Consider the following 25,302-nt stretch of genomic DNA (forward strand, 5'->3'; position numbering starts at 1 on the left):
TACTGGCGTATCGCCCGGCGTGATGGTAGGGCGTGTCATTGGTTACTTGTCTCGGTCACCTCTTGTTCGGACTGACGACCCTTTGAACAGTCGATGTTACATTTCAGATGTGTTACGACCCGTGGCTCTACCCTTCATTCGATCCCTGCGAAACCCTACATTTCAGCAGGATAATGCACGACCGCATGTTGCAGGTCCTGTACGGGCCTTTCTGGGTACAGAAAATGTTTGACTGCTGGCCTGGCCAGCACATTCTCCAGCTCTCTCGCCAGTTGATAACGTCTGGTCAATGGTGGCCGGGTAACTGGCTCGTCACAATACGCCAGTCACTGCTCTTGATGAACAGTGGTATCGTGTAGAAGCTGCATGGGTATCTGTACCTGTTCACGCCATCCGAGCTCTGTTTGACTCAATGACCAGACGTATCAAAGGCGTTATTACGGCCAGAGGTGGTTGTTCTGGGTACTGATTTCTGAGGATATGCACCCAAATTGCGTGAAAATGTAATCACATGTGAGTTCTAGTGTAATATATTTGTCCAATGAATACTCGTTTATCATCTGCATTTCTTCTTGAGGTAGCAGTGTAGTTAGGCATTAGAGTTTGCGTGTTCCCAGGCCGACGTAACTGCGGAACGAAGCGGGCTGAACGTGCAGTGTGGGAGGCGACAGGTGGTGCGGTGTGGTGAGCCGGGCGGCGGGCTGCTGACCTAGACCGTGGCCGGCGGGGCGCGCGCGCGCAGAAGCAGGCAGGCGCGGGCGTGGGGAGCCGGGGGCAGCGCAGCGTCCAGTGTCTGGCCGTGCGACGTCGCGACCACAGCCCAGCGCAGCCGCACACAGCTCCCGTGTAGCCTTAGCCGACGCCCGCGACATGTTCTGGATCCTGCGGCGGACGCGCCTCGCCGGCGCCGCCGCCTTCTTCAACGCCATCAACAACAACAGCAGCAGCAGCGGCGGGGGCGCCAGCGGCTCGGGCAGCAGCGGCCTCAGCAACAGCAACAACAATCACCCCGGTGAGTCGCGCGCTCACCGCGCATTGTTGCGTCTGCTGGGCGCGGATGGGAAAAACTGACCGGTTATAACCGATACCGGTGTTTTAGTTCGGAATAACCGGTAATTGTCGGCATTTGTTTGGCTCGGTTATATCAAGTATTTTATTTTTTACTGATAACCGACTTCGCCTTGCATTGTTACATATGCAATGTGGGGATGGGATAAACCGACTGGTTAAAACCGATACCAGTATTTTAGTTCTGGTTCAAATGGCTCTGAGCACTATGGGACTCAACTGCTGTGGTCATCAGTCCCCTAGAACTTAGAACTACTTAAACCTAACTAACCTAAGGACATCACACACATCCATGCCCGAGGCAGGATTCGAACCTGCGACCGTAGCAGTCGCACGGATTTTAGTTCTGAATAAACAGTATTTTTTGGTATTTGTTCGGTCTCGGTCATAACTGGTATTTTTATTTTTAAAGATAACCGGTTGTAGAATCAATACATCAATGTGCTGTAGTAGTACTAAAATTTTTGGTTTTCACTTTAATCTTTTTTTATGAATGGAAACACAACACTGGTGTAATATTCTAAATATTTACTTTTTATTTTACAAGCCGTTTTTTAACTGTTACGCCATTAAAGGTAAGTATGGGGGCAGTGAAATTTTTTTGAATCAAAGAATTTAAATTAGTGCATCTGCAGAGTATCTCCACTTCCACAGATGAAAACTGTTAATGTTAGATTCAGCAATAAAACAAAAGGGATTACTTTAGTGTAACTCTGATGTAAGACTATTTCACTAAGGTTAAATATGAGATGCATTAACTAATGGGCAATATGCAATTTAGAACAGTTGCTCATAGAAGAAAATGAATTGAACAATAAACTTTAGTGACAAGTTCCAAAGGCGTGGCTGAACAAAATCACTTCTAATCGCAGAGACTACATTAGAGTCACCCAGGTCATATTGTAAATTGCCCCTCTTACTAAGATCCCCGTTTTCCTTTGTTTCACTTGCTACAATTTCTATTGTGTTAAACAATTTTCCTTTGTATATCACAACTGAATTAGTTACATGCTTCATCTCACTAATGTATCTAATCTGTTTCTGATTTAGGACCTATCAAAGACTACACTATTTTGTTCAGCCACACCACTGGAACACGTCTCCAAAGTTTATTGTTCAATTTAGTTTCTTCTGTGAAAACTGTTGTAATTTGTATGGAGCCCATTAGGTAATGTGACATATTTTACCTTAGCTACATAATTTTACATCGCATTTACACTGAAATAACCGCTTTTGTTCGATACTTAAACATAAAATTAACATTTTTTATCTCTGGTTATGGACATACTCTATAGATGCACTATTTTAAAATCGTTAATCCAACAAAATTACACTGCACCACATACTTATCTATGTACGTGAAGATGGTGTAATTACCAAAAACTAGTTTGTGAAACAAATAATATTGTAGAATATTACACCGGTGTTTTGTGTGTTTCCATTTGTAACGAATAAAATATTTTACCAAGAACCGACAGAACACTCAATCAATGCACTTTTTTTTCTAATTGCGAGTTTGGGGAAACGTCTGTGGCGCCTGAGAAATTGGTATCGTATTTGAATGATACCGCTTCTGATGAAATGAGTCAACTTACAGACGAACACGTTACATATTGCGCATTTATGAAGAGATTGGAGAATAAGTGTTGACCAATATATTAATTCATTATTGAAATTTTAAATATTGTTCTGTAAGTATTCCTGTTAGTATATATATATATATATATATATATATATATATATATATATATATATATATATATATATATATATATCGTATGGAATGTGTAGCGCTGTTTTTCTGTAATTATTTCGAATGAAAAACTCACGTTTTATTCTTATATATATATGAAACATGAGTTTTTCATTCGAAATAATTACAGAAAAACAGCGCTACACATTCCATACGATAATTATTATTTGTCTGTCATTTGTAAGGAATAACAACACCAAATTATTATAGGAACAGTAATTAAAAACTTAACAATTCACAAAATTAAATCTCCTGCCTGTGTTTAGAATGACTCTTTCTGCTTATAGCCCCTGCAGACGGACAACTGAACAAGAAAAACTGCATTCTCCCTCAGTTTTCAGTAACAAGCACTGACAATTCGTAACGCCAAAGAGTGGTATGATCCTTGATTACAACATGATTTTTGGGCACCGATTTAAAAATTTATAATCTGTAGGAGAACACAGGTGAAATTTTTTTAGCATTTAGCCCTTCATTACTATTTGAGAAAAGTAGTGGCTGATGGACCTACTAATTTTTCTTTTATTTATCTATTTTAATCGATAGTTTGACTCTATATATACTGAAACGTATAAGTAAAAGTGCGAGAAAATGTCAGAATTATTCAAACTTTGATTATTGTGTACATCTATTGCTGAAATAATAACAATATTTCAGAAACCGGTTATTTGGAGTGGTTTAACCACGTCAGGTGGAAAAAACCGGTGTAACTGAAAACCGATTGTTTCAGTGACAACTGCCAACTGTTTTTGCTATTGGAAACGACATTGTCTTACAACTGTTTTTCCAATCAATTGTTTTAATTGGTACAATTTATTTGCTGCTTAGTTTGAAGCACCAACGAGTTCATCTTCAGGCACTTTTGAATCGTTGTCAGTGAACTTTGATATCCTAACTATAAGACTCGATAGCTCAACTGAACTGCCAAGACGTTCGTATTGTGGATAAACACAGATGATTGGAAGTAAGGCAATCAGAAAGTAGCCTTTGTCCTCCATAGCACAACATTTCAGAGCTGACGTCCCCAATTTCGGACGCTATGGAAGCAATAAGAAAGTGACTAATACTCGAAGGTACAACAACAGTAAATGAAATTGCAGCCAAACTGAACAGATGTTTATTCTGGAAAAGCGCACTACACGGAATGCCGTGTTACTTTCTCAAATGGTCTTTATGATGAAACTTGCTTATTCGTAATTCATGTGTTCGATAATAGCTTAGCAGCCACAAATGTCAGTACAGACAATTAAAAGGACGCTAGCTGTGGGAAAATGTTATCGTATTAACAAAACGCAGCGCCGCCGTACTATTCTGCAAACTGGTCATGCCGCAGAAATACCACAGGTGTTTTTCAGATACGGCTAGTTTCTAGAGAGATTCAAAGTCTCGATACTGTGGCAACATTATAAAATGGGAATATGACATCAGACAAATAAATACATGCCGATTCCCTGACCACCGACGTTCTCGGAGGTTTTCAAGGTAGCTTTGTATCCCATTTCACTATAACGTTTCATTATACTCGCCAGCTGACTTGAGGAAAGGACTTCAACAGAAAGTAATATGTATTCTTTTGCATATGAAGCACTTCAGTGGAGCAGGAGGGTAAGATGAACTCTGTCACTTAATAATGGAGACAACACTACGTTCTTGCGAAGGTCGAGTGTCTTATCTGGAGCAGGGGAAAAAATTTGTTTTACCTACTGCCCACTTTCTCATTTGTTAGCGGCAAAGTTTTCTAACCGCCTACCGATTCCACACTAGTGGCGATTTATAAAGTAGAGAAGTAACGGAATTATAAATAATTTATAAAGCAGAGTTACAGTAAGTTACAGCATATAATAATAGTTACTTATCAAATATTTTGTCCAGATTTTATGAAAGACAAATGAAAATGTTTTTAAAATCCCTACCCCCTGCAGCCCACCATGACAGGTAGGACGTCCATTAGTGGATGGTAGGGACCCGGGTGAATACCACTGATCCAGTGTCAATGAACCGGGGAGAAATGAGAACGCAACTGCAGTGTTGGGCAGGAGGGTTCTGTTTTAGATCGAAACAAAAAACTATCTCTCCGTAATACGACGAGTTAATTCTCTCGTAACCTTTTCTCGTAGAGGTGAGCACCTTTTCTGGACCCTCCATTTTGAATAGCCTTGCAACAGAAGTGAACAAACGCAATTCCAAATCTACGTTTTTGTGTGTCGCCTCGTAGTGCATTGTTTGTACTGTGTATAAGTTAACTGAACAGTAGTTTGGAGTCTCTTGCTATATTCCGATAATTACTTGTGTGTACTACTGCAAATCTTTCGTAGCTATTGTTTTTATATTTTTTATAGTTTGTATGTAGTGTCTCGTTATATGAGCAAATATGACAGCTCAAATTGTTCCATCGAATCTTACGAAAATTGAAAACGTAACCAACCATGAAGGCCAACTTAAAATCCTCATGCCCATAGACACGCTGAAAATAGCTATTTCGCATACAGAGGCATAATTATAGTTTTCTGATTCCAAGTTGCTCGCCTGTGATGCAAAAGCCCTACAGATATACATTTGCTCTTTCTAGACCTTTCCACACTGTGCTATTTACCTGCAGTTACTTCTAGTCATGTGACACCTTTCTTACATCAGACGAGATACCTAATACAGTAGTTAACGGCGAAGAACTAAAATTTTTACCTGACAGACACAGTATATGAGAACATATAAGCCGATAAGCCAGAACATTATGACTACTACTCACCGCGACACTGGATGCCGCTTGGTGGAGGTTAGGTCACGTGAGGCGGTAACCAAAGTATGTAAGCGGAGCTGACACGGACTGGGGATCCTACTAGCGAAGATGTGAGCTGAAAATGGGGAACTCCATTGAGGAAAGCGAATTTTATAAAGGACAGATTGTTATTAAGCAGACCCTGTGAACAAGTGTCTCGAATACGGCGAAGCTCGTCGAATGTGCACGTGCTACTGTCGTGGCAGTGAAACTATCACTAGGAGCTAAATGGTTGGACATCCACGACTCTTCACGGAACGCAGGGCTCGGTGGCTTGTCTGCTTTGTGAAGTAGGACAGATGGTGATATGTGGCATCCCTGCCGAAAGACGTCAGTACCCATCTATGTCGCTGTCGGGCGCCATCACCGCGGCCGCAGATCAGCGGCCCGTTATTTGTGCGAATTACATGACCTGTGCGTAGACACCTAATTTCACATACCTCCACAAACCCACCAACAAACTGTCGGGTCCAAGATACGCAGAATCAATGATGTAGTTCGTTCCAGAGATGGACAAACAAGCTATTAAGCGTGTGGTAATAATGTTTTGGGTCATTAGTGTATAATATACAGGGTGAAAAAAAGTGTCACGAAATTTTAGCCCTGGAGAGCTGATGCCAGTTGGAACCAAAACTAGTAATGTTGTGTAATTCAACAACGCACAATTTTTAAACTACGGTAACTTGGCACCACGCTGTTCGACTGGCCACGGGACTGCCCTGTTACGAGATTCTCTGGACAACGCATGACAGCGAATGCTTTGCCTGCCGGAGGTCGTGATGTATCCAAGGCGGCCCACACGCTCGAAGGTAGCGCGCCAGCCTCCCGCCCTGGGGACGAATTCGCCGGGGTTCCGACACGCCCATTGTAGTTTCATGATACGAAGTTCCGGGAACAAACCCGTCAACAGATGTTATTTCACATAAAGAAAATATTTTACAAATCGTGTCGGCACTGAATAGGGTGTTTTTAGTAGCTAGGACATTGTTTACTTAAAGCAGGTGCTCGAACTGGCTACCCTCTTACGCGACACAAGCTTGGTAAAGTCAAAAGGTGTTTTGCCGAACTCTTTCAAAGATTCCTGGCATCGCCCTGATATTATTGGCGGCATGTTGATTGCGATCCATTAACTCCTCTTCGTTTCTAGGTGGTTCGCATCCGGGCGGGAGAACTAGAAGTGAAGAATCCCCACAGGAAAAAGTCCGATGCCTTGTGGTCTGGTGATCGCGGGAGCCATGTCTTCTGTCAATTATCCGGCCGTCGAAGAATTCATTTAAATATCCGCGCACAGCACGACTGTTATGTGTGGGCACCCCATCATGCTGCAACCACATGTGTCCAGGGGAACATCTTCCAGCAGGCTAGGTAGAGTTTCTTGCAAAAAGTGAAGGTAATTGTCTCCGGTTATTCGATGAAGTAGACGGACCGGCACAATAAGATGGTCACCCACAATGCCTGCACAAATGTTGAGCGAAAATCGTTCCTGGTGTCCATGGACGCACGTGACGTATTTCCCCTTGCCCAGTAATGAACGTTTGGAGTGTTGTAAAGACCATCCCGTTGGAAGGTGCCCTCGTCAGTAAACAACACAATGGCGGAAAAGTCAGGAAGCTACGGCCGCAGGCTCGATTCCTGCCTCGGGCATCGATGTGTGTGATGTCCTTAGGTTAGTTAGGTCTAAGTAATTCTAAATTCTAGGGGTCTGAGGACCTCAGATGTTAAGTCCCATAGTGCTCAGAGCCATTTGAATCATTTGAAAGTCACGATCTCGTGCAATACGTCGCAGAAACCACCGGCAAAACTCTAGCCTGTGTTCATAATCCGCCATAGGATTTAGATCTTTGACAGGGTGGAAAGTAAATGAATCCTGGGCGTCATCCCACAAAACCTTCCAGACTAACCGATGAGTGACCTCCATGTCGTGTCCAACCGCTCGAGTACTTGTCGTAGGTGCTTCCTCCAAGCGCTCAAGAACAGTCTCTTCAAATGCAGCATCCCGTCGTGTTCGCGGTTCCCAACATCACCATCATATCCCGCTAACGAGCCTGTTTCGCCAAGTCGCCAGTGAATTGCTGGAAAGGTTTGCAGGTGTGGGTGGCGTCATGCTGGGTACCGTTTCTCATACAACCGTCGAGCTTCATGCGCATTACCGTCGGTTAGTCCACAAACAAAAACCGTATCTCGTTGTTCTTCAAACGAATACTGTGCCGCCATGCTTACTGTGTGACAAAATCGCTGGTGACGTGTGTGTGCTCCGAAGCAAAGGTTACATGTGAACGCCTCTGACGTGGAGACAAACAGCAAGACCTATTCGACTCGCATTCGGGAGGACGACGGTTCAATCCCGCGTCCGGCCATCCTAATTCATGATTTCCCTAAATCGCTCCAGGCAAATGCCGGGATGGTTCCTTTGAAAGGACACGGCCAACTTCCTTCCCTAATCCGATGAGACCGATGACCTTGCTGTCTGGTCTCCTTTCCCAAAACAACTCAACCCAACCTATTCGACACCTGTGCTTATCACGTTCTGGGGACGTTCGTATGTGTGACTTGACAACCATAGCGCTGCCCGTCAATTGACGAATGGCAACAGGGCAATCCCACGGCCAATCGGTGCGCGTGGCGCGAAGTTTCCGTAGTTTAAATATGGTGCGCCGTCGACCTACACAACATTAATAATTTTGGTTCCTACTGGCATCAGCTATCCAGGGTTAAAATTCCGTGACACAATTTTTCTCCACCCTGTATTTACATTATCGTAACTATTGCAAATTTTATGGAATTTGTAATACTAGATAAAAATTTTAGGATAACTGAAATTAAAAAAAGAAGAACAAGAAAAAGGCCTGTCTAAGATTTTGGATATCAATGTTGGGTTGCAAACTTACGGTGTATATGTTCACAGTGAGAAGTGAATGTAGGGCCACCATTTCGTCCAAAGATGAGCCGTTAAATTATGTTTAGAATAGGTAAGATCTCAGTTCTAATGAAGATGTTATTCTACAGTTCAGTGTTTGCAAGACAGAAGGACCTAATAAAAGAAACTGAATGCATTGGAAAGTGGAAAAATGGGTTCATAATGTAAGACTGCTAACGATAGATGCTAGGGGTTGTGATATGGCAAAAGTTGATGGTCGTTGGGCTGTACATAACAGAGAACTTTTCTGCATGAAAGTGTAATCCAATAAAAAGCGGTAGTCTTACTAATTGTTCTCGCCCTGGAGTGATATGTGGTGATGTGGTGGTGTCCAGGCCCTGAAATTTACGATTAGTGGGTAGTGGTATCTTATAGCTCAATTAAAATCTGTCATTCACGCTTTCCATACAATTTCATGAAACAGAAAATACGATTTTTATCACGAACTATTACGCCGTCATATGCGCTGTAATGGTTCTTTCGGGGGTGTTTTCGTTTGGGGGGGGGGGGGGGCCGTCAGATTTATTAATGGTTGATTCTGACGCGTATTGTGTAGGTTGTGAAATGTCCCGTTCACATTATCTGAGCCAAACGACGGCTACGAGTCGTCTTGGCCTATGTTATTTGTCCGTAATGCTTTCCGTTGTTGCTGTTCATTGCGTTGATACGTCTTCCTGTTAATGCTTCTGTGCGCTTCTGATATTACATGTTATAAACACCGTTTTCTAACTTTCGGCCTCGTCTTCGTTATTTCTGCTCTGAGTTTCTTTATTTTGAAATAATTTTATGCCAACCTAGCTTACAACATTGTCAAACATGGACAATAGGTATTCAGTATCATATATTTTCCAGTTCAATTAATTTATTTCCTTGTGTAGTTTCGATCCAATTTCAGTATTGACAAGGTTAAATTCAATTCCCCTTTTTCTTTCTTTTTTTCTGAAGTTCCTGTAGTCTTTCGTTTATTTACAACATTGCCATTTCCTCTCCTGTGTTCATATTTCTCCAGATGGATTTCTTATTTTTTGTATAGGGGCCCTAAATTCCATTTACTATTGTTAACAATTCCGTGTTATTGCCCATTCTGGAAAACTGTTTGTATCCTAATTTTAATTTATGTGATTAAGGCTACAGTTGATTAATTTTTCCAAACCTCCTGAAGTATTTATATGCGTAAACTGATCACTATAATTCTGCAAAGGGCTTCAAATAAGTACACTTCCGTTTTGAGATTACTTTCTATGTTTTCCGTATACTTCGGTAACTTTCTTCAATACCTGATACTTTCTAAAGATCATTAATCTGTATTGTAAACCAGGGCAAGTTTCAAGCCCAAGCGACACAAGAGACTGCTTAGGGCACCAAGTTGGGGACGGTGCCCCAGGCGCCACAAATGTAAGTCTTCTGCACAGGCTGTATCATAATTAGTAGCGAAATTTGACAATGGTGAAAGTATACAATACGATAAGAAAAAAATGGGTCCGCAACCGAGCCGTTTGCGATGTAATTGCAAAGGCCACGCTTCGAGTCAGCATTGACTTCAATATCAAAATATTATTCTAATTAGTATAAATTTATTTGATATATAACTTTTCGAATATTCTCGTTCCTAACTGTATTCAAATTTCACCCAAGTCTTACCTGAACTAGAAATACAATACTACTTTAGCACGTAACATGCTACAGTTTGCAGGTGCGTTTACTTCACAAATAACACACAACTTTCACAGTTGAACTAGGTATTATGATCGACACAGCTGTATAAAATCAGTTGTTTTTTATTGTACTTCTGGTCCATTTTTTCCGGTGTAAACGAAAACAATTCATACATTATAGAATTAAAAAATTGTAATTGTAATGTAAAAATAACACATATTTTATATTTTTCATTTTTCATTTTATTGATGGTAGAACAACACAATAGACAGAGTTGTTTCTGCTTTCACTAATAGCTTTTAATGATAAATGGAATTACCTAAAAAAATGAACTGTTTCTTTTTTTACTCTTGAACATTAGAATAAAGTTGAGAAAATTATTTTTTGTTACTGACGTATATCTACGCAGTACTTATTTTAAAAGGAAAAGAAACCTATTTTCTGATTATCAGATTAACGCTTAATTTTAAAGGTCTAACCAAAAGGGGAGGGGGATAGGTTGAGGTAGGGGATGGGTCCGTCAAATAATATTTGAGCAGGGATTGGTGTAACCATAACGATTCTTCTGACGTCCTTTCACACTACTCTAGTACATACCGTATAGTATACAATTTTTTGTTCAGCATGTTCTCAGTTAACTTACCCTCTCTTTCAATCTGTGTCACTCATTCTCGGATTTTAGACTGTTCTAATTCATTTTCTTGTTGATTTCGTTTAAAATATTAACACTGACTTGCGGTCTATATGTTCCTATTTCTTTTGTGTTGTAATAACCTGAGCGTGCGTTCTCTTATCCTGTCTATGACTGTCGTTTGGCTAGCATGACTTCATATCCAAATGCTAGAGTCCTTTATTTTCTGTTTCAACGCGTTTACATCCATTTTGTTTTGTTCTGTTCCACGCCCATCATCCTTCACGTATTAAAATCTACGATATCATTTTAGTTTTCACTGAACTACATTATTCCTTATTTTGTAACAACTCTGTGTAAACAATATCGCTTGATACCATATGCAGCTTCTATAAGTAACACAGCTACATTTTAAGGTAAACGAAACTACGAATAACAGTCGCTACATTTTTGTAAAAAGCTGCGAATCTAAGTAACGTTCCTTTTGTACTGTTCCTTTAGTACTGTTTCGGTGCAAATAAAGAGATTAAAATTTTGTGATAATCGTAGAAATTAGGTGTTTAGTCTATTTTGTTTTGTTTTGTTTATACCTTCCTTCCATAAGTTGGCTCTGGCTCTGGGCACTATGGGACTCAACATCTGAGTTTAGACACGAAGAGAATACAAGCTTTTGGAATGTGATGCTACAGAAGAATGCTGCAAGATTAGATGGGTAGATCGCGTAACTAATGATGGTTCAGATGGCTCTGAGCACTATGGGACTCAACTGCTATGGTCATCAGTCCCCTAGAGCTTAGAACTACTTAAACCTAACTAACCTAAGGACATCACACACATCCATTCCCGAGGCAGGATTCGAACCTGCGACCTGCGGTCGCGCGGTTCCAGACTGTAGCGCCTAGAACCGCTTGGTCACACCGGCCGGCCATAAGTTGTCAGGCAAAAGATTCACGCGACGTGACGGACGCGGTTGATTTAGCCACGATGTCTGTATGGTGCGAAAAGGGCAACTGACTCTGAATAAGAAAAAGTGTGAGATCATCCACATGAGTATGAGAAGAAATGCGTTAAATACCGGCTACACTACCAATCACACAAACTTAAGTATCTAGAAATTACATTTACGAACAACTTAAATTGGAACGATCATATGTGTAATGTTGTGGGGAAGGCAAAGCAAAGACCGCGCTTCATTGGCAGAACACTTTGAAGATACAAGACATCTACTACAGAGATCGCTTACACTACGATCGTTCGCCCTCTGCTAGAGTACCGCTGAGCGGCATGGGACTGTTACCAGATAGAGTTGATGGAGAATATCGCTAAAGTTAAGAACAGCAGCTTGTTTTGTGTTACCGCAAAATAGGGGAGAGAGTGTCCCTGAAATCATATAGGAATTGGGGGTGGACAGCATTAAAACAAAGGATTTTTCGTTGCGGCGAAATCGTTTCACGAAATTCCAGTCACTAATTTTATCCTCTAAATGTGAAAATATTTTACTGTCGCTGACGTACATGGTCAGAAATGATCATTATAATAACAAAAGAGAAGTCAGAGCTCAAAATGAAAGATTTAAGTGTTCATTAGAGAGTGGAGAGGTAGAGGAATATTTGAAGGTAGTTTGAAGAACCCTCTGCCAGGCTCTTCAATTTGCAGAGAAGTCATGCAGATTTAGATGTAGACTCCGTAAAGTGGGTGTGCTATGGTTTCAACATAACCCTCTACGATCATAAGCCCAAACTGTGGAACCAGGGAGCTAATCTTTGTGACTTTCTATTGTAACATATTGGGTAGTAATTAAAAATTCCTCTTGAACAAATCGTGATATCTCTTTTCCGAAAACTGGGGACTGTGAGGAGTGCTGCTCTATCTGGCAGGAGACGAAGAAATAATAGAAGTTTGTGCGTCTCGGTAGCTGCACGGTCACCGCGGCGGTTTCCTAACCGAAGTGACCCAGTTCGACTCCCGGTCGGATCGGACATTTTTTTCGCTCGGTGACTGTATGTCGTCCTTACGTTCGTACTGTTGTAACTGACATGTCACACCTGAAATGGCAAGTGCACTTGCCCGCGAAAGGCAAAGGTCCCGAGTTCGAGTCTCGGTCGGGCACACAGTTTTAATCTGCCAGGAAGTTTCATATCAGGGCACACTGCGCTGCAGAGTGAAAATCTCATTCTAGTGCACATTTAATCAGGTGCCGAAAGGTCTCTTGGGGAATGTCAGCCCACCCTACACGGAGTGCTGCACTGAGGACAGGTATCGATGTCGGTCTGTGAGGCCTGGCACGAAGCCGGCGTTCCAAAACATCCCAAAGGTGTTCTATAGGATTCATATCATGCATCCCAGTCCATTACAGCGATGTTTTTGTCCTGTAACCACTCCGCCACAGCCCGTGCATTCTGGGCAGTTGCTCGATCGTGTTGAAAGATGTAGTCGCCATCCCCGAATTGCTCTTCAACAGTTGGAAGCAAGAAGGTGCTTAAAACATCAATGTAGACCGGTGCTGTGATAGTGCGACGCAAAACAACGAGGGGTGCAAGCCCTCCATGAAAAACATCACCACACCATAACAGCACCGCCTCATAATTTTACTGTTGGCACTACACACGCTGGCAGATGACGTTCACCCGGAATTCGTCATACACACACCCAGCCGTCGGATCGCCACATTGTGTACCGTAATTCGTCTATCCACTCAACGTTTTTCGACTGTTCAATCGCCCAATGTTTACGCTCCATACACTAACCGAGGCGTCGTTTGACATTTGCCGGTGGGATGTGTGGCTTATGAGGAGCCGCTCGACGTTGGAATCCAAGTTTTCTCGTCTCCTGCATAACTGTCATAGTACTTGCAGAGGATCCTGATACAGTTTGGAATTCTTATATGATGGTCTGGATAGATGTCTGCCTATTACACACCACGACCCCTTTTCAACTGTCGGCGTTCTCTGTTAGTCAACAGAAGAGTTTGGCCTGTACGCCTGTGTGCTGTACGTGCCCCGTCAGATTTCTACATCACTATCACATCGGAAACAGTGGACCTAGGGAGGTTTATGAGTGTGGAAATCTCGCTTACAGAAGTATGACACACGTGACACCCAGTCACCTGCCCACGTTCGAAGTCTTTCACGATGTCTAATGACTACTGAGGTCGCTGACATGGACCTGGCAGTAGGTGGCAGCACAATGCATGTAATATGAAAAACGTATGTGTTTGGGGGTGTCCGGATACTTTTGATCACATAGTGTATCAACATTTCGTAAATAATCTCCCCTCGTGAACTAAAAATACATAACATTTCCTACAAATTTCACTGTTAAGGTTTTTTTATCCGACGAACTGTTGGTGCTGGAGCGCTAGTTCAGTATTAACGTGTTTCGGTTGTCTCTGCAAAAGACCACATTCTTCTCTCCAAAACTCTAACTTATTATTGAAAGGGATCAGTCAATTCTCTGCAGGTACATAAATTACATCTTTTACATGAAGCTGCATGCCGTTTTTTCAAAAAATTACATAATGTTCAAGTTATTTAAGCTCGAAATTCAGTTACAAAAAGTTGAAATTCCAAATAAAAACGAGTGCTCGTAGAACGGTGAAATTTGTGGAGAAACCACTGGAAGAAACACATTTTACTTTCCACACGAGATGGTAGCATTTGTTAATTGCGTACCGTATTTACACTCCAGGTTACAAAAGTTCCTCAATGTGACGACCATCCGTACCCACGATAGCCTGGAACCGCTCTAGAAACTGCACTACTGCTGCCCGAAACATCGGTGGACCACGGAATGTTCAGCGATCGTGACACAGCTCGTGCACTGCTTGAAAATCGCACATTGCATCCAGCATTCTCAGCCATGGCAACAGTATCTTCTTTAACACCTTGTGGCGCAATTGGCCGGCGGCCTGTCCGAATCATGTTGTTCAACCCCGATGCTGAAAGAGAATCTCTCCGTAAACCGTTAATGTGTCGGCGCACGAGCTGCGTTGCTGTTGTTTTGATGAAGCAGCTTTATGAGTAAAGCCCTGCTCAACTTGCCCGGACCCACGTTGATAGTCTGCAGCTGGACTGATCTCTGATGCTTATGTTTCAACCCTACGGCGCCGTCCCAGTACCGGCGACTAACAAATCGTGACACTGAACATCAATAACAACACAAATCTTGTCCATTATAATTATCCGGGCTGTTACGCCGTGATCGGTTGATGAATTCTGTGTCAATTGCAAAAATTTCGTTCCCGTCTGCGAAGGACATCTTCAAGGGGGTCTGTAGCTCGATGGAAGGTTCAACACACCCACTGGCCGTGAAAGTCTTGCAGCACACAATCTGGATATCATTCTTAAAATGTTTGGTACTCATGCGGAAAATAGTTTTCCGTCTACATTGGCTCAAGCAGGCAAAGTTTCATTAAAACTATTCTTACATTATTAGATAAGCAAAAATTATACGTGCCGTTGTCGTTTACAGTGTTCTGCCATAGATCTGTCGGACATAAAATCCTAAATAGTGCAATTTGTAGGAAATTTCATGTACTTGCATTTTGAACCGCGACGTTATTTACGATAAGTGTATAGTTTCCCAGTCATAAGCATAAAAGCACCAAAATATGAGATACTTTTTAATTTTCTTTGCATTTTTTTCACTGCTGCGTCACGATATTATGTTGCAAAACCTCCGATTCGGATTCAACATGCCCAAACACCTGTTTAAAGGAAGAAACCAAATCTACCCCATAACTTTTCCGCCAGGGGACCAGTTTAGCACAAACTGAGGTGATAAAAGTCATGGGAAAGAGATATAACATATTCTGATGGTGGTAGTATCACGTACATGAGGTACAGAAGGGCATGAATGGTTCAAATGGCTCTAAGCACTGCGGGACATCTGAGGTCATCAGTCCACTAGACAGAACTGCTTAAACCTAACTAACCTAAGGACTTTACACACATTCATGGTCGAGGCAGGATTCGAACCTGCGACCGTAGCAGCCGCGTGCTTCCGGACTGAGGTTTTCGAAGTTTTCGAAGTGGTTATGGACGTACGACGGGAATTAACGGAGTTTGTAAGCGGAATGCTGGGTTGAGCTAAGTGCATGGGACATTCCATCTCGTAAGTCACTAGCAAATTCAGTATTCCGAGATCTGCAGTATCAAGAGTGTGCCGAGAATACCACGTATTACGTGTGAACCCGGACAAGGTAGTCGCCGTCGGTCTTCACTTAGCGACCGGGAGCAGCGGCATATGTGTAGAGTATTCAATGCTAGCAGAAAAGCAACACTGCGTGAAGTAGCCGCAGAAATAAGTGTGGGTCGTACGACGAACTAATCCGATAGATCAGTGCGCTGAAATTTGGCGTTAATAGGCAGCAGACAGCTGATGCGAGAGCCTTTGTATGCAGCATCTCTCCTGGGCACATGAGCATCTCGGTAGGATCCTAGACGATTGCGGCCTGGACAGGTGAGTTCCGATTTCAGTTGGTTGGAACTGACGGTAGGCTGGCCCTGGAGCCAAGTTGTCAGCAAGGCACTGTCCAAGCTGGTGGTAGCTCCATAACGGTTTGGGTTGCGTTTACATGAAGTGGGCTGGATCCTCCGCTCCAACTGAACCGTTCATGGACATGAACTCCTTATTTTTGGCTACTTGGAGACCACTTGCAGCCATTCGTGGACCTGATGTTCCCAAACAATGACGGCATTTATGTGGATCACAATGCGCCATATCATTGGGCCATAATAGTTCGTAAAGGGTTGGATTAACATTCTGAACAATTCGAACGAATGATTTGGCCACCCAGATCGCACAACATGAATCCACTCCAACATTTGTGGAACATAGTCGAGAGGTCAGCTCCTGCACAAAATTATGCACCGACGACACTATCGCAGTTACGGACAGCTATAGAGGCAGCAAGGGTCAATGTTTCTGCAGGGAGCGTCCAAAGACTTGTTTAGTCCATGCTACGTCGAGTTGCTGCACTACGCCGAACAGAAGGAGGCTCGGCACGATATTAGGAGGTATCCAATCACTTTTGGCGCCCCAGTGTAGGTGGTGAACTGTGGCAGATCTGGCGACAGGGTATGTTACTGGAGCACACCTTGCAGCGCACAGTATAGAAGATAGGGGCTCCTCTGCAGAAGGGTCCCCTGTATTTCCATGTTCACCCAACGACATTGTCAGTTAGGATTGTGATGGGCAAAGGGACATAGAGATTTGACCGTGGGTCAACGGAAATCTGTAGCCTCGTTGTATGAATCACATTTCATACTAAACATGACTGACAGTCCTGTCGAGCTACCTCGTCATCAAGACGAACGACAGTTGCACAGCGTACGCAGGCTGGTGGGGCAGTAGTATTATGGGGGAGATTCACCTGGACGTCTACGGGAGGTGCGGTAGTAATCGAAGGCACCATACCAATTGTGGGTTATGTGAATATTATTAAGGAACATCTGCATGTCATCATACCTCATGTCATCCATTATTGTTAATACTCACAATCACTATGGAATATCAGAGTTACAGTTATAGCTCAAAAATGTTCTACTTCCGTAATTTATAACAAGTATTTCTCTTTTCCATTTGCAACTGCTAGTCACAGCGTACTATAGATCTTTTTCTCTCTGATACATTTGTACTGTAATGTACAGCTTCTTGCCAACAGCACTTCAGCACTTGTAAGGAGATGGGCTCCACTATCTTTAGTTCTTTTCGCAGTGCATCAAGTTGCTCGGTTAATGTAACAATGGAATTACAAGTGCTTGGCTACCTGTTTATCACAGTATTTGCACAGTACCTCTGCTGCAGCGTATGTTGATGTTTATTAATGTGTGCCTGATTAAACTTCAGTTTTGATAATTTGACGAAGTAAATGGAAGCCACATGTTAAGGCGTCTGGAATTAGACACTGTGAGAATCGAGAGAGGTCTGGTGGGATATAACCATGATTTGAGTACAGTCAGTAGTTTCTAGTGAAAGCTCTGGTGGCTAGACACAAAGGAGGACACTTGGACTGGATAGACGAACTTGGATGGCTGCATGAAACTTATCTTGAGATTCAAAATTAGTACAACAGATTGAGACGGAGAATTCTTTAGAGCACCCTTCTGCATGTGAATCAGTCCGTTGCTGGGATTTGTGGGATTATTTTAACATAATGTCAATCTTTTCATTGCGACATTATGGTTCTTTCTTTTTTCCGAGTCGGGTATGCGATTTATTCTACCGGGTGATCAAAAAGTCAGTGTAAATTTGAGAACTGAATAAATCAATAGCAGACAAATTGCGCGAGAATCAGGAATCCCAAAAACGTCGATGTTGAGAGTGCTACATCAACATCGATTCTACCCGTACCATATTTCTATGCACCAGGAATTGCATGGCAACGACTTTGAACGTCGTGTACAGTTCTGCCACTGGGCACAAGAGAAAGTACAGGACGATAACAGACTTTTTGCACGCGTTCTATTTAGCGACGAAGCGCCATTCACCAACAGCGGTAACGTAAACCGGCATAATATGCACTATTGGGCAACGGAGAATCCAAGATGGCTGCGACAAGTGGAACATCAGCGACCTTGGCGGTTTAATGTATGGTGCGGCATTATAGGAGGAAGGATAATTGGCCCCCATTTTATCGATGGCAATCTAAATGGTGCAATGTATGCTGATATCCTACGTAATGTTGTACCGATGTTACTACAAGATGTTTCACTGCATGACAGAATGGCAATGTACTTCCAACGTGATGGATGTTCGGTATATATCTCGCGTTCTGCTGAGGCGGTACTGAATAGCGTATTTCATGACAGGTGGATTGGTCGTCGAAGCACCATATAATGACCTGCACGTGCGCCGGATCTGACGTAGAATAATGTAGATAGGTACAAATTGACACACATACTTGGAATGACATGGGGTTTTATTAGAACCAAAAAAATACAAAAGTTCAAAAAATGTCCGACAGATGGCGCTTCATCTGATCAAAATAGCAATAATTAGCATAACAAAGTAAGATAAAGCAAAGATGATGTTCTTTACAGGAAATGCTCAATATGTCCACCATCATTCGTCAACAATAGCTGTAATCGAGGAATAATGTTGAGAACAGCACTGTAAGGCATGTCCGGAGTTATGGTGAGGCATTCTCGTCGGATGTTGTCTTTCAGCATCCCTAGAGATGTCGGTCGATCACGATACACTTCGACTTCAGGTACCCGCAAAGCCAATAATCACACGGACTGAGGTCTGGGGATATGGGAGGCCAAGCATGATGAAAGTGGCGGCTGAGCACACGATCATCACCAAACGACGCGCGCAAGAGATCTTTCACGCGTCTAGCAATATGGGGTGGAGCGCCATCCTGCATAAACATCGTACGTTCCAGCATGTGTTTATCAGCCTGGCTGGGGATGTTGCGATTCTGTAACATATCGGCGTATCTATCACCCGTCACGGTAGCAGTTATAAAACCAGGATCACGCATGTCCTCGAAGAAAAAAAAGGCCCGATAACGATAGATGTGGTAAATCCAACCCATACCGTGACTTTCTCGTCGAGCAATGGAGTTTCCACGACAGTTCTAGGTTTTTCGGTAGCCCAAATTGTGCAACTGTGGGCGTTGACAGACCCTCTGAGCGTGAAATGAGTTTCGTCGGTCCACAACACGTTGCTCAACCAATCGTCATCTTCCGCCATCTTTTGAAACGCCCACACCGCAAATGCCCTCCCTTCACTAAATCGCCAGGTAACAGTTCATGATGCCGATGGATTCTGTACGCATACCATCGGAGGGTACTCCTCAGTGCCAACCAAACAGTAGTGCATGGAATGCCGGTGCGACGTGCGACTGCAAGAGCGCTGACTTCTCCATACATAGAAGAACCCGCTACAGTCTCCATTTCTTCCTGAACTCTCTCAGCAGCATTACGCTTTGTGCTCGGTCGGCCACTACGGGGTCGATCGTCGAAACAACCCGTGGCTTCGAACTTCGAAATCATTCTCGCCACAGCTGCATTTGTCAACGGACCTTTACCCGTTCGAATCCCCTTCCTATGCCGATAGGATCGTAGCGCTGAACTAGGACATTCCCCATTCTGATAATACAGTTTCACGAAAAGTGCCTTTTGAGGTAACGTCAACATGCTGCGACGGCTGGCGCATCTGATTCTCTCTCTCATTACAGCTCGTTTTATACACGATTGTCATGCGCAGTCACTGACGTTCTGGTGTCCAGCGCCATCTGTCGGACATTTTGAGAACTTTTTTTTGTTCTAATAAAACCCCATGTAATTCCAAGCATGTGTGTCATTTTTTACCTCTCTATATGCATTGTTCCGTGATTTATTAAGTTTTCAAATTTATACTGACTTTTTGATCACTCGGTATATACCGGCGTTTCGACTGTTGCTAGCTCCCAGTCGTGAATAACCTATTTCACCTGCAGGAGTTCTTCATTTCTTTTTCCGCCGCTAATAAATCATTCGGTCTATTTCTACGGTATATACTGTTGTATCCTATTGTCTTATACCGTGAATTGTCTCAATTATTTCTTAAGTAACTGACTATTTAATTTCTAATCGTGATATTTCAGGGCTCCTTTCGTGAAAATTGGTTATCTTCCAGACTAGGAGGTATCACGAAGCCTCAAAAGACAGGACCAATCCCCGAGACGATAAAAAAAAGGCGGCAGTCACTATTCCCGTTATTATAGTTGCTGATTATTTCTACTTCAAATGAAACTATGTACATTGCGTTTAATTGACTGAATAAAAATTATCTTCAGGCCGAAAGACCATTCTTGATTAACGGAGCTCTTGGACATGAATGACCGCGTAAGTAATTAATGTTCATACAGAAAAAGTTATTCTGGGACAAGTTAATCGACTTCTAATTAAGATGCCGGCTCGGCCTTTTAGTAATAAAATAATTAACTGTAGAACGCTTAAAGCATTCGATCGTTGCGTCATCAAGCAAGCCCCTTCCAACTTAATTTAAAAGGCCAGAAATTAATTGCATGATTTAATTTAAACAGGAAAACTGAGAGACTGGTGGTTTTACAGAGTGAAAATAAGTTCGCAATGCGATAATCCAGTTGCTACTGGCAAAGGGTACATCTAGTGCAATTAAAATCCATACTGTGTCGATGCGACAAGAAGAAAAAGAACAAGACAGCCTAGTGCCGCATATTCCACAAAGAGAACGATCATCAGAGAATAATGATTGGTATATCATTAATGTGTTAATATATTTGTTTTTCAAAGAATTGCTTTTGTGTAAGTACCACAACAAACAGTTTTTGCAGTTCATTCAACATAAACGAACTGTCAAACATTTTAAGCGAAACAGTATTAGTAGTTGTTACGTGGCAGTCCTAAAGTAGGAACACCATTTGACTTTTTACTGTCATACCCATCTGGATTATTTGATTACGCACAAGAATTCACCAGTGTGTCTTTTTCAAAAGATATGTTATAATGTATAACTGCTGTTAGTGGTACCAGGATGTCGTATTGTGGAATACGAATATTAATGAGCAGTAAACCCCTATACCCGAGACCTTAAATAATGTAATATACAAAAGCTGATTTTACGCGGATCTCAATGTTTATGAGATTATATCTCCTGAAATTTCTATCGTACAATAATAAATTCTTGAAGTGAATTCAGTGGGATATGAGAAAGTTGTGTGAAAAATGAATTACGAACAGTGTTAGTTGTAAAGAAGTAATAAATTAAAATATTGTGCCGGATGCTGAAACTTCCCTGTATGAACACCGGAAATGTAAGTGATACATATTTTTCTCTCATTGTTTCCTGGAGTGGTCTCAGAGGGGAAGTTTCAAAAACTTTGTTGGAAGCCGCTAAGAGACCACATTCTCAAATGTAGGATGAATAAAATGTGGCAAACCTATGCGCTGCCAGTTACATTGCTTCAAGAAATATACACTGCTTCTGATTTTAATACTTGTTATGTCAAATCTTAAATTTAAGGTTACACCGCTTAATGAGCGTAATTGTGACATCACTTGGATTTTTTAAAGTCGGTCAATAACTGTGCGAAAGAACGAAAATCAAATTTTTGTTGCCCGTGGAAATAACATGAATCCATGAATACACATCACGGAGACGGTCATCTTCAAATGCTGTACTACACTACTGGCCATTAAAATTGCTACACCGCGAAGATGATGCGAAAACCGACAGGAAGAAGATGCTGTGATATGCAAATGATTATCTTTTCAGCGGATTCACACAAGTTTTGCGGTGGTGACGACACCTACAACGTGCTGACATGAGGAAAGTTTCCAACCGATTTCTCAGACACAAATAGCAGTTGACCGGCGTTGCCTGGTGAAACGTTGTTGTGATGCCTCGCGTAAGGAGGAGAAATGCGTACCATCACGTTTCCGACTATAATAAATGCCGGATTGTAGCCTATCGCAATTGAAGTTTATCGTATCGCTACATTGCTGCTCGCGTTGGTCGAGATCGAATTACTGTTAGCAGAATATGAAATCGGTGGGTTCAGGACGGTAATTCGGAACGCCGTGCTGGATCCCAACGGCCCCGTATCACTAGCAGTCGAGATGACAGGCATCTTATCCGCATGGCTGTAACGGATCGTGCAGCCACGTCTCGATCCCTGAGTCAAGAGATGGGAACGTTTGCATGACAACAACCATCTGTACGAACAGTTCGACGCCGTTTGGAGCAGCATGGACCATCAGTTCGGAGACCATGGCTGTAGTTACCCATGACGCTGCATCACAGACAGGAGCGCCTACGATGGTATACTCAACGACGAACCTGCGTGCAGGAATGGCAAAACGACATATTTTCGGATGAATCCAGGTTCTGTTTGGCGACATCGTGGTGAATGCACATTGGAAGTGTTTATTCGTCATCGCCATACTGGCGTGATGGTATGGGGTGCCATTGGTTACACGTCTCGGTCACCTCTTGTACGCATTGAACAGTGGACGTTACATTTCAGATGTGTTACGACCCGTGGCTGTACCCTTCACTCGATCCCTGCGAAACCCTACATTTCAGCAGGATAATGTACGACCGCATGTTGTAGGTCCTGTACGGGCCTTTCTGGATACAGAAAATGTTCGACTGCTGTTCTGGCCAGCACATTCTCCAGATCTCTCACCAATTGAAAACGTGTGTTCAATGGTGGCCGAGCAACTGACTCGTCACAATACGCCAGTTACTATTCTTGATGAACTGTGGTATCATGTTGAAGCTGCATGGGCAGCTGTACCTGTACACGCCATCCAAGTTCTGACTCAATGCCCAGGCGCATCAAGGCCGTTATTACTGCCAGAGGATCTATGCACCCAAATTGCATGAAAATGTAATCACATGTCAGTTCTAGTATAATATATTTGTCCAACGCCTTTATCATCTGCATTTCTTCTTGGTGTAGCAATTTTAATGGCCAGTAGTGTGTCCATCCCCAGTAGATACTGAGCGGCACATGCTCTTCTTTACCACTCTCCATTTCGTCCTTGGTATCGAATAGACGCCAGCGCCCTGCCTCTCTTTTCCGGAGCGCTTCCCATTGTCAGGTGAGTTCGTCGACACGAGAGAAATCTCTCTGTTCGCTGGAGCTTTCCGCCGCCCTCGCTGCAGCTTGAGCGACATTGTGCCGCGGCAGCAGAGATATATATGTACGCCCGAACTGGGAAGAGCCCTCCACTGTCCAGGCGGCTCTGAGTGCCGTGGAAAAGCGTGGCAGTGCAGTCTCTCGTCAGAGCAGCGGAAACCAGGTCGAACACTGCGCCATGTCACCTGCACTTATATTCGTGTGACTTAATTTTATGCTTTAGAACCTGCACCGCAAGCTATTATTATACTTGAATACTCGTAGTAAATCTTACTATTTAAGAGTACACTCCTTTTCACAGGTTTAAGGTAACATTTTTCTTTCGTTCCCGTGCTACTATTATCAAAATAGACTGTCTGAGGAAGAATCAGAAGCCTTACTAGGGGAGGGGGAAATGAAATGAAACCTGTGGTTGAGAGGATACATAACGTTATTTCACTGTTCCAAATCCAGTCAAATTTATAAATAGACTGCATGAGTTCACTTCTCGGTATGACTATGAACCCACTCTGGCATGTATACATGGACTGACTCGGTGTCATGAAGTCGTTGCATTCTCTCCTGAGGTAAGGTGCCCCATAACCACTGTAGCTGATCGTTCATATACTGTCAAAGGGATGGATCGTCGTCCTAGCTGCTGCGTCATACGATTCATTGGGAAGAGGTCTGTCGATGTTGGTGGCTATGACAGTGTCAACATTCCGTATCATGTGTACGAGCATTGTCCTACTGAAGAATGGCACTATGACTGTGAGGTAACAAATGAGTTGCAGGATGTTCTTGACGTACCGTTTTGTCACCGGGATTCCCTCAATCGCTGGTTGCAACCTGAAGTCATGTTCGATGGCAACCCAGACCATGAAGCGAGGTGTAACACCGCCGTGGCTCTCCAAAACATCTGAAGAAAGAGACCTCTCACCTGGACGCCACCATACTCGCAGGCAATGGTCATCCGAAGAACACAATGCGACGCCATTCATCAGCATTCCACGCGATCCGGTCAGGGTACCATTGCAAACGCAGTTGTTTGTATTGTGGTGTCAGCGGCAGAGTACACATAACTCGGTAGGCCTAGTTCCCCAGTCAGACTGCTGCTAATCTACAACCAATATGGTGTGGCATACAATGTTGAAAGCAGTCTGCTTCTTGTTCCCGGATGGCACGCGCAGATGTGGAGGGGTTACGGTGTGCTTAGCGCACAATTTGGCTGGCCTCCCTTGTGAGTGTCAGATGTGGTCCATCGGAACATTGATAACAAGTGTGCCTGGCCTCACATTCCCACGCAATCCAACATCGGGCCACTGTTATATCGGCACGCCTCACAGATCTGGGTATTGCACGACTGAGCCACCTGGCCAAATGGAGACCCACGCTGACACACCTTTAAAACTCTGTCAGGTGCTCATAACGCTTTCTCGCACCACTACACAGCCAAAATGTATACCTTACAGCATCACTTATCGTTTGATGCTGCCCACGATCCTTATATCTTCCCAGGCATGGTAACAACACTAGTCAGAACAACACTATTACAGTCTGGTGGCTCTTCTACCTGCCACGAACAACTGCATTTCTAGTCATCTATATTCCCGCCGATGGTGTGTTTGTGTACGAAATTGCACTGATATCCGACCATGTCTCCTGAGTGCTTCACTTTTACTGTCTGGCACTGTATTACATACTCTGAAGTGGCAAAGAAACTGGTATAGACATGCATATTCAAATACACAGATATGTAAACTGGCAAAATACGGCGCTGCGTCGGCAACGCCTATACAGTGTGGTCCATTGATCGTGACCGGGCTAAATATCTCACGAAATAAGCGTAAAACGAAAAAAACTACAAAGAACGAAGCTTGAAGTGGGAAACCAGATGGCGCTATGGTTG

General features: G+C 43.1%; 1 protein-coding gene across 1 annotated transcript in view; it reads left to right on the top strand.

Moving 5' to 3' along the window:
• The first annotated feature begins 719 nt into the window (after nt 1-719).
• LOC126354339 (uncharacterized) overlaps nt 720-25,302 on the top strand; it is an 838,871-nt gene continuing 814,288 nt past the window's right edge. Inside the window, exon 1 of the mRNA XM_050003909.1 lies at nt 720-1,012. Coding sequence (XP_049859866.1) covers nt 871-1,012 — 142 coding nt within the window. The 5' untranslated portion in view covers nt 720-870. The remainder of the gene's footprint in view (nt 1,013-25,302) is intronic.

The sequence above is a fragment of the Schistocerca gregaria genome, chromosome 3 (genome assembly GCF_023897955.1).
Source record: "Schistocerca gregaria isolate iqSchGreg1 chromosome 3, iqSchGreg1.2, whole genome shotgun sequence".
Taxonomy (NCBI): Eukaryota; Metazoa; Arthropoda; class Insecta; order Orthoptera; family Acrididae; genus Schistocerca; species Schistocerca gregaria.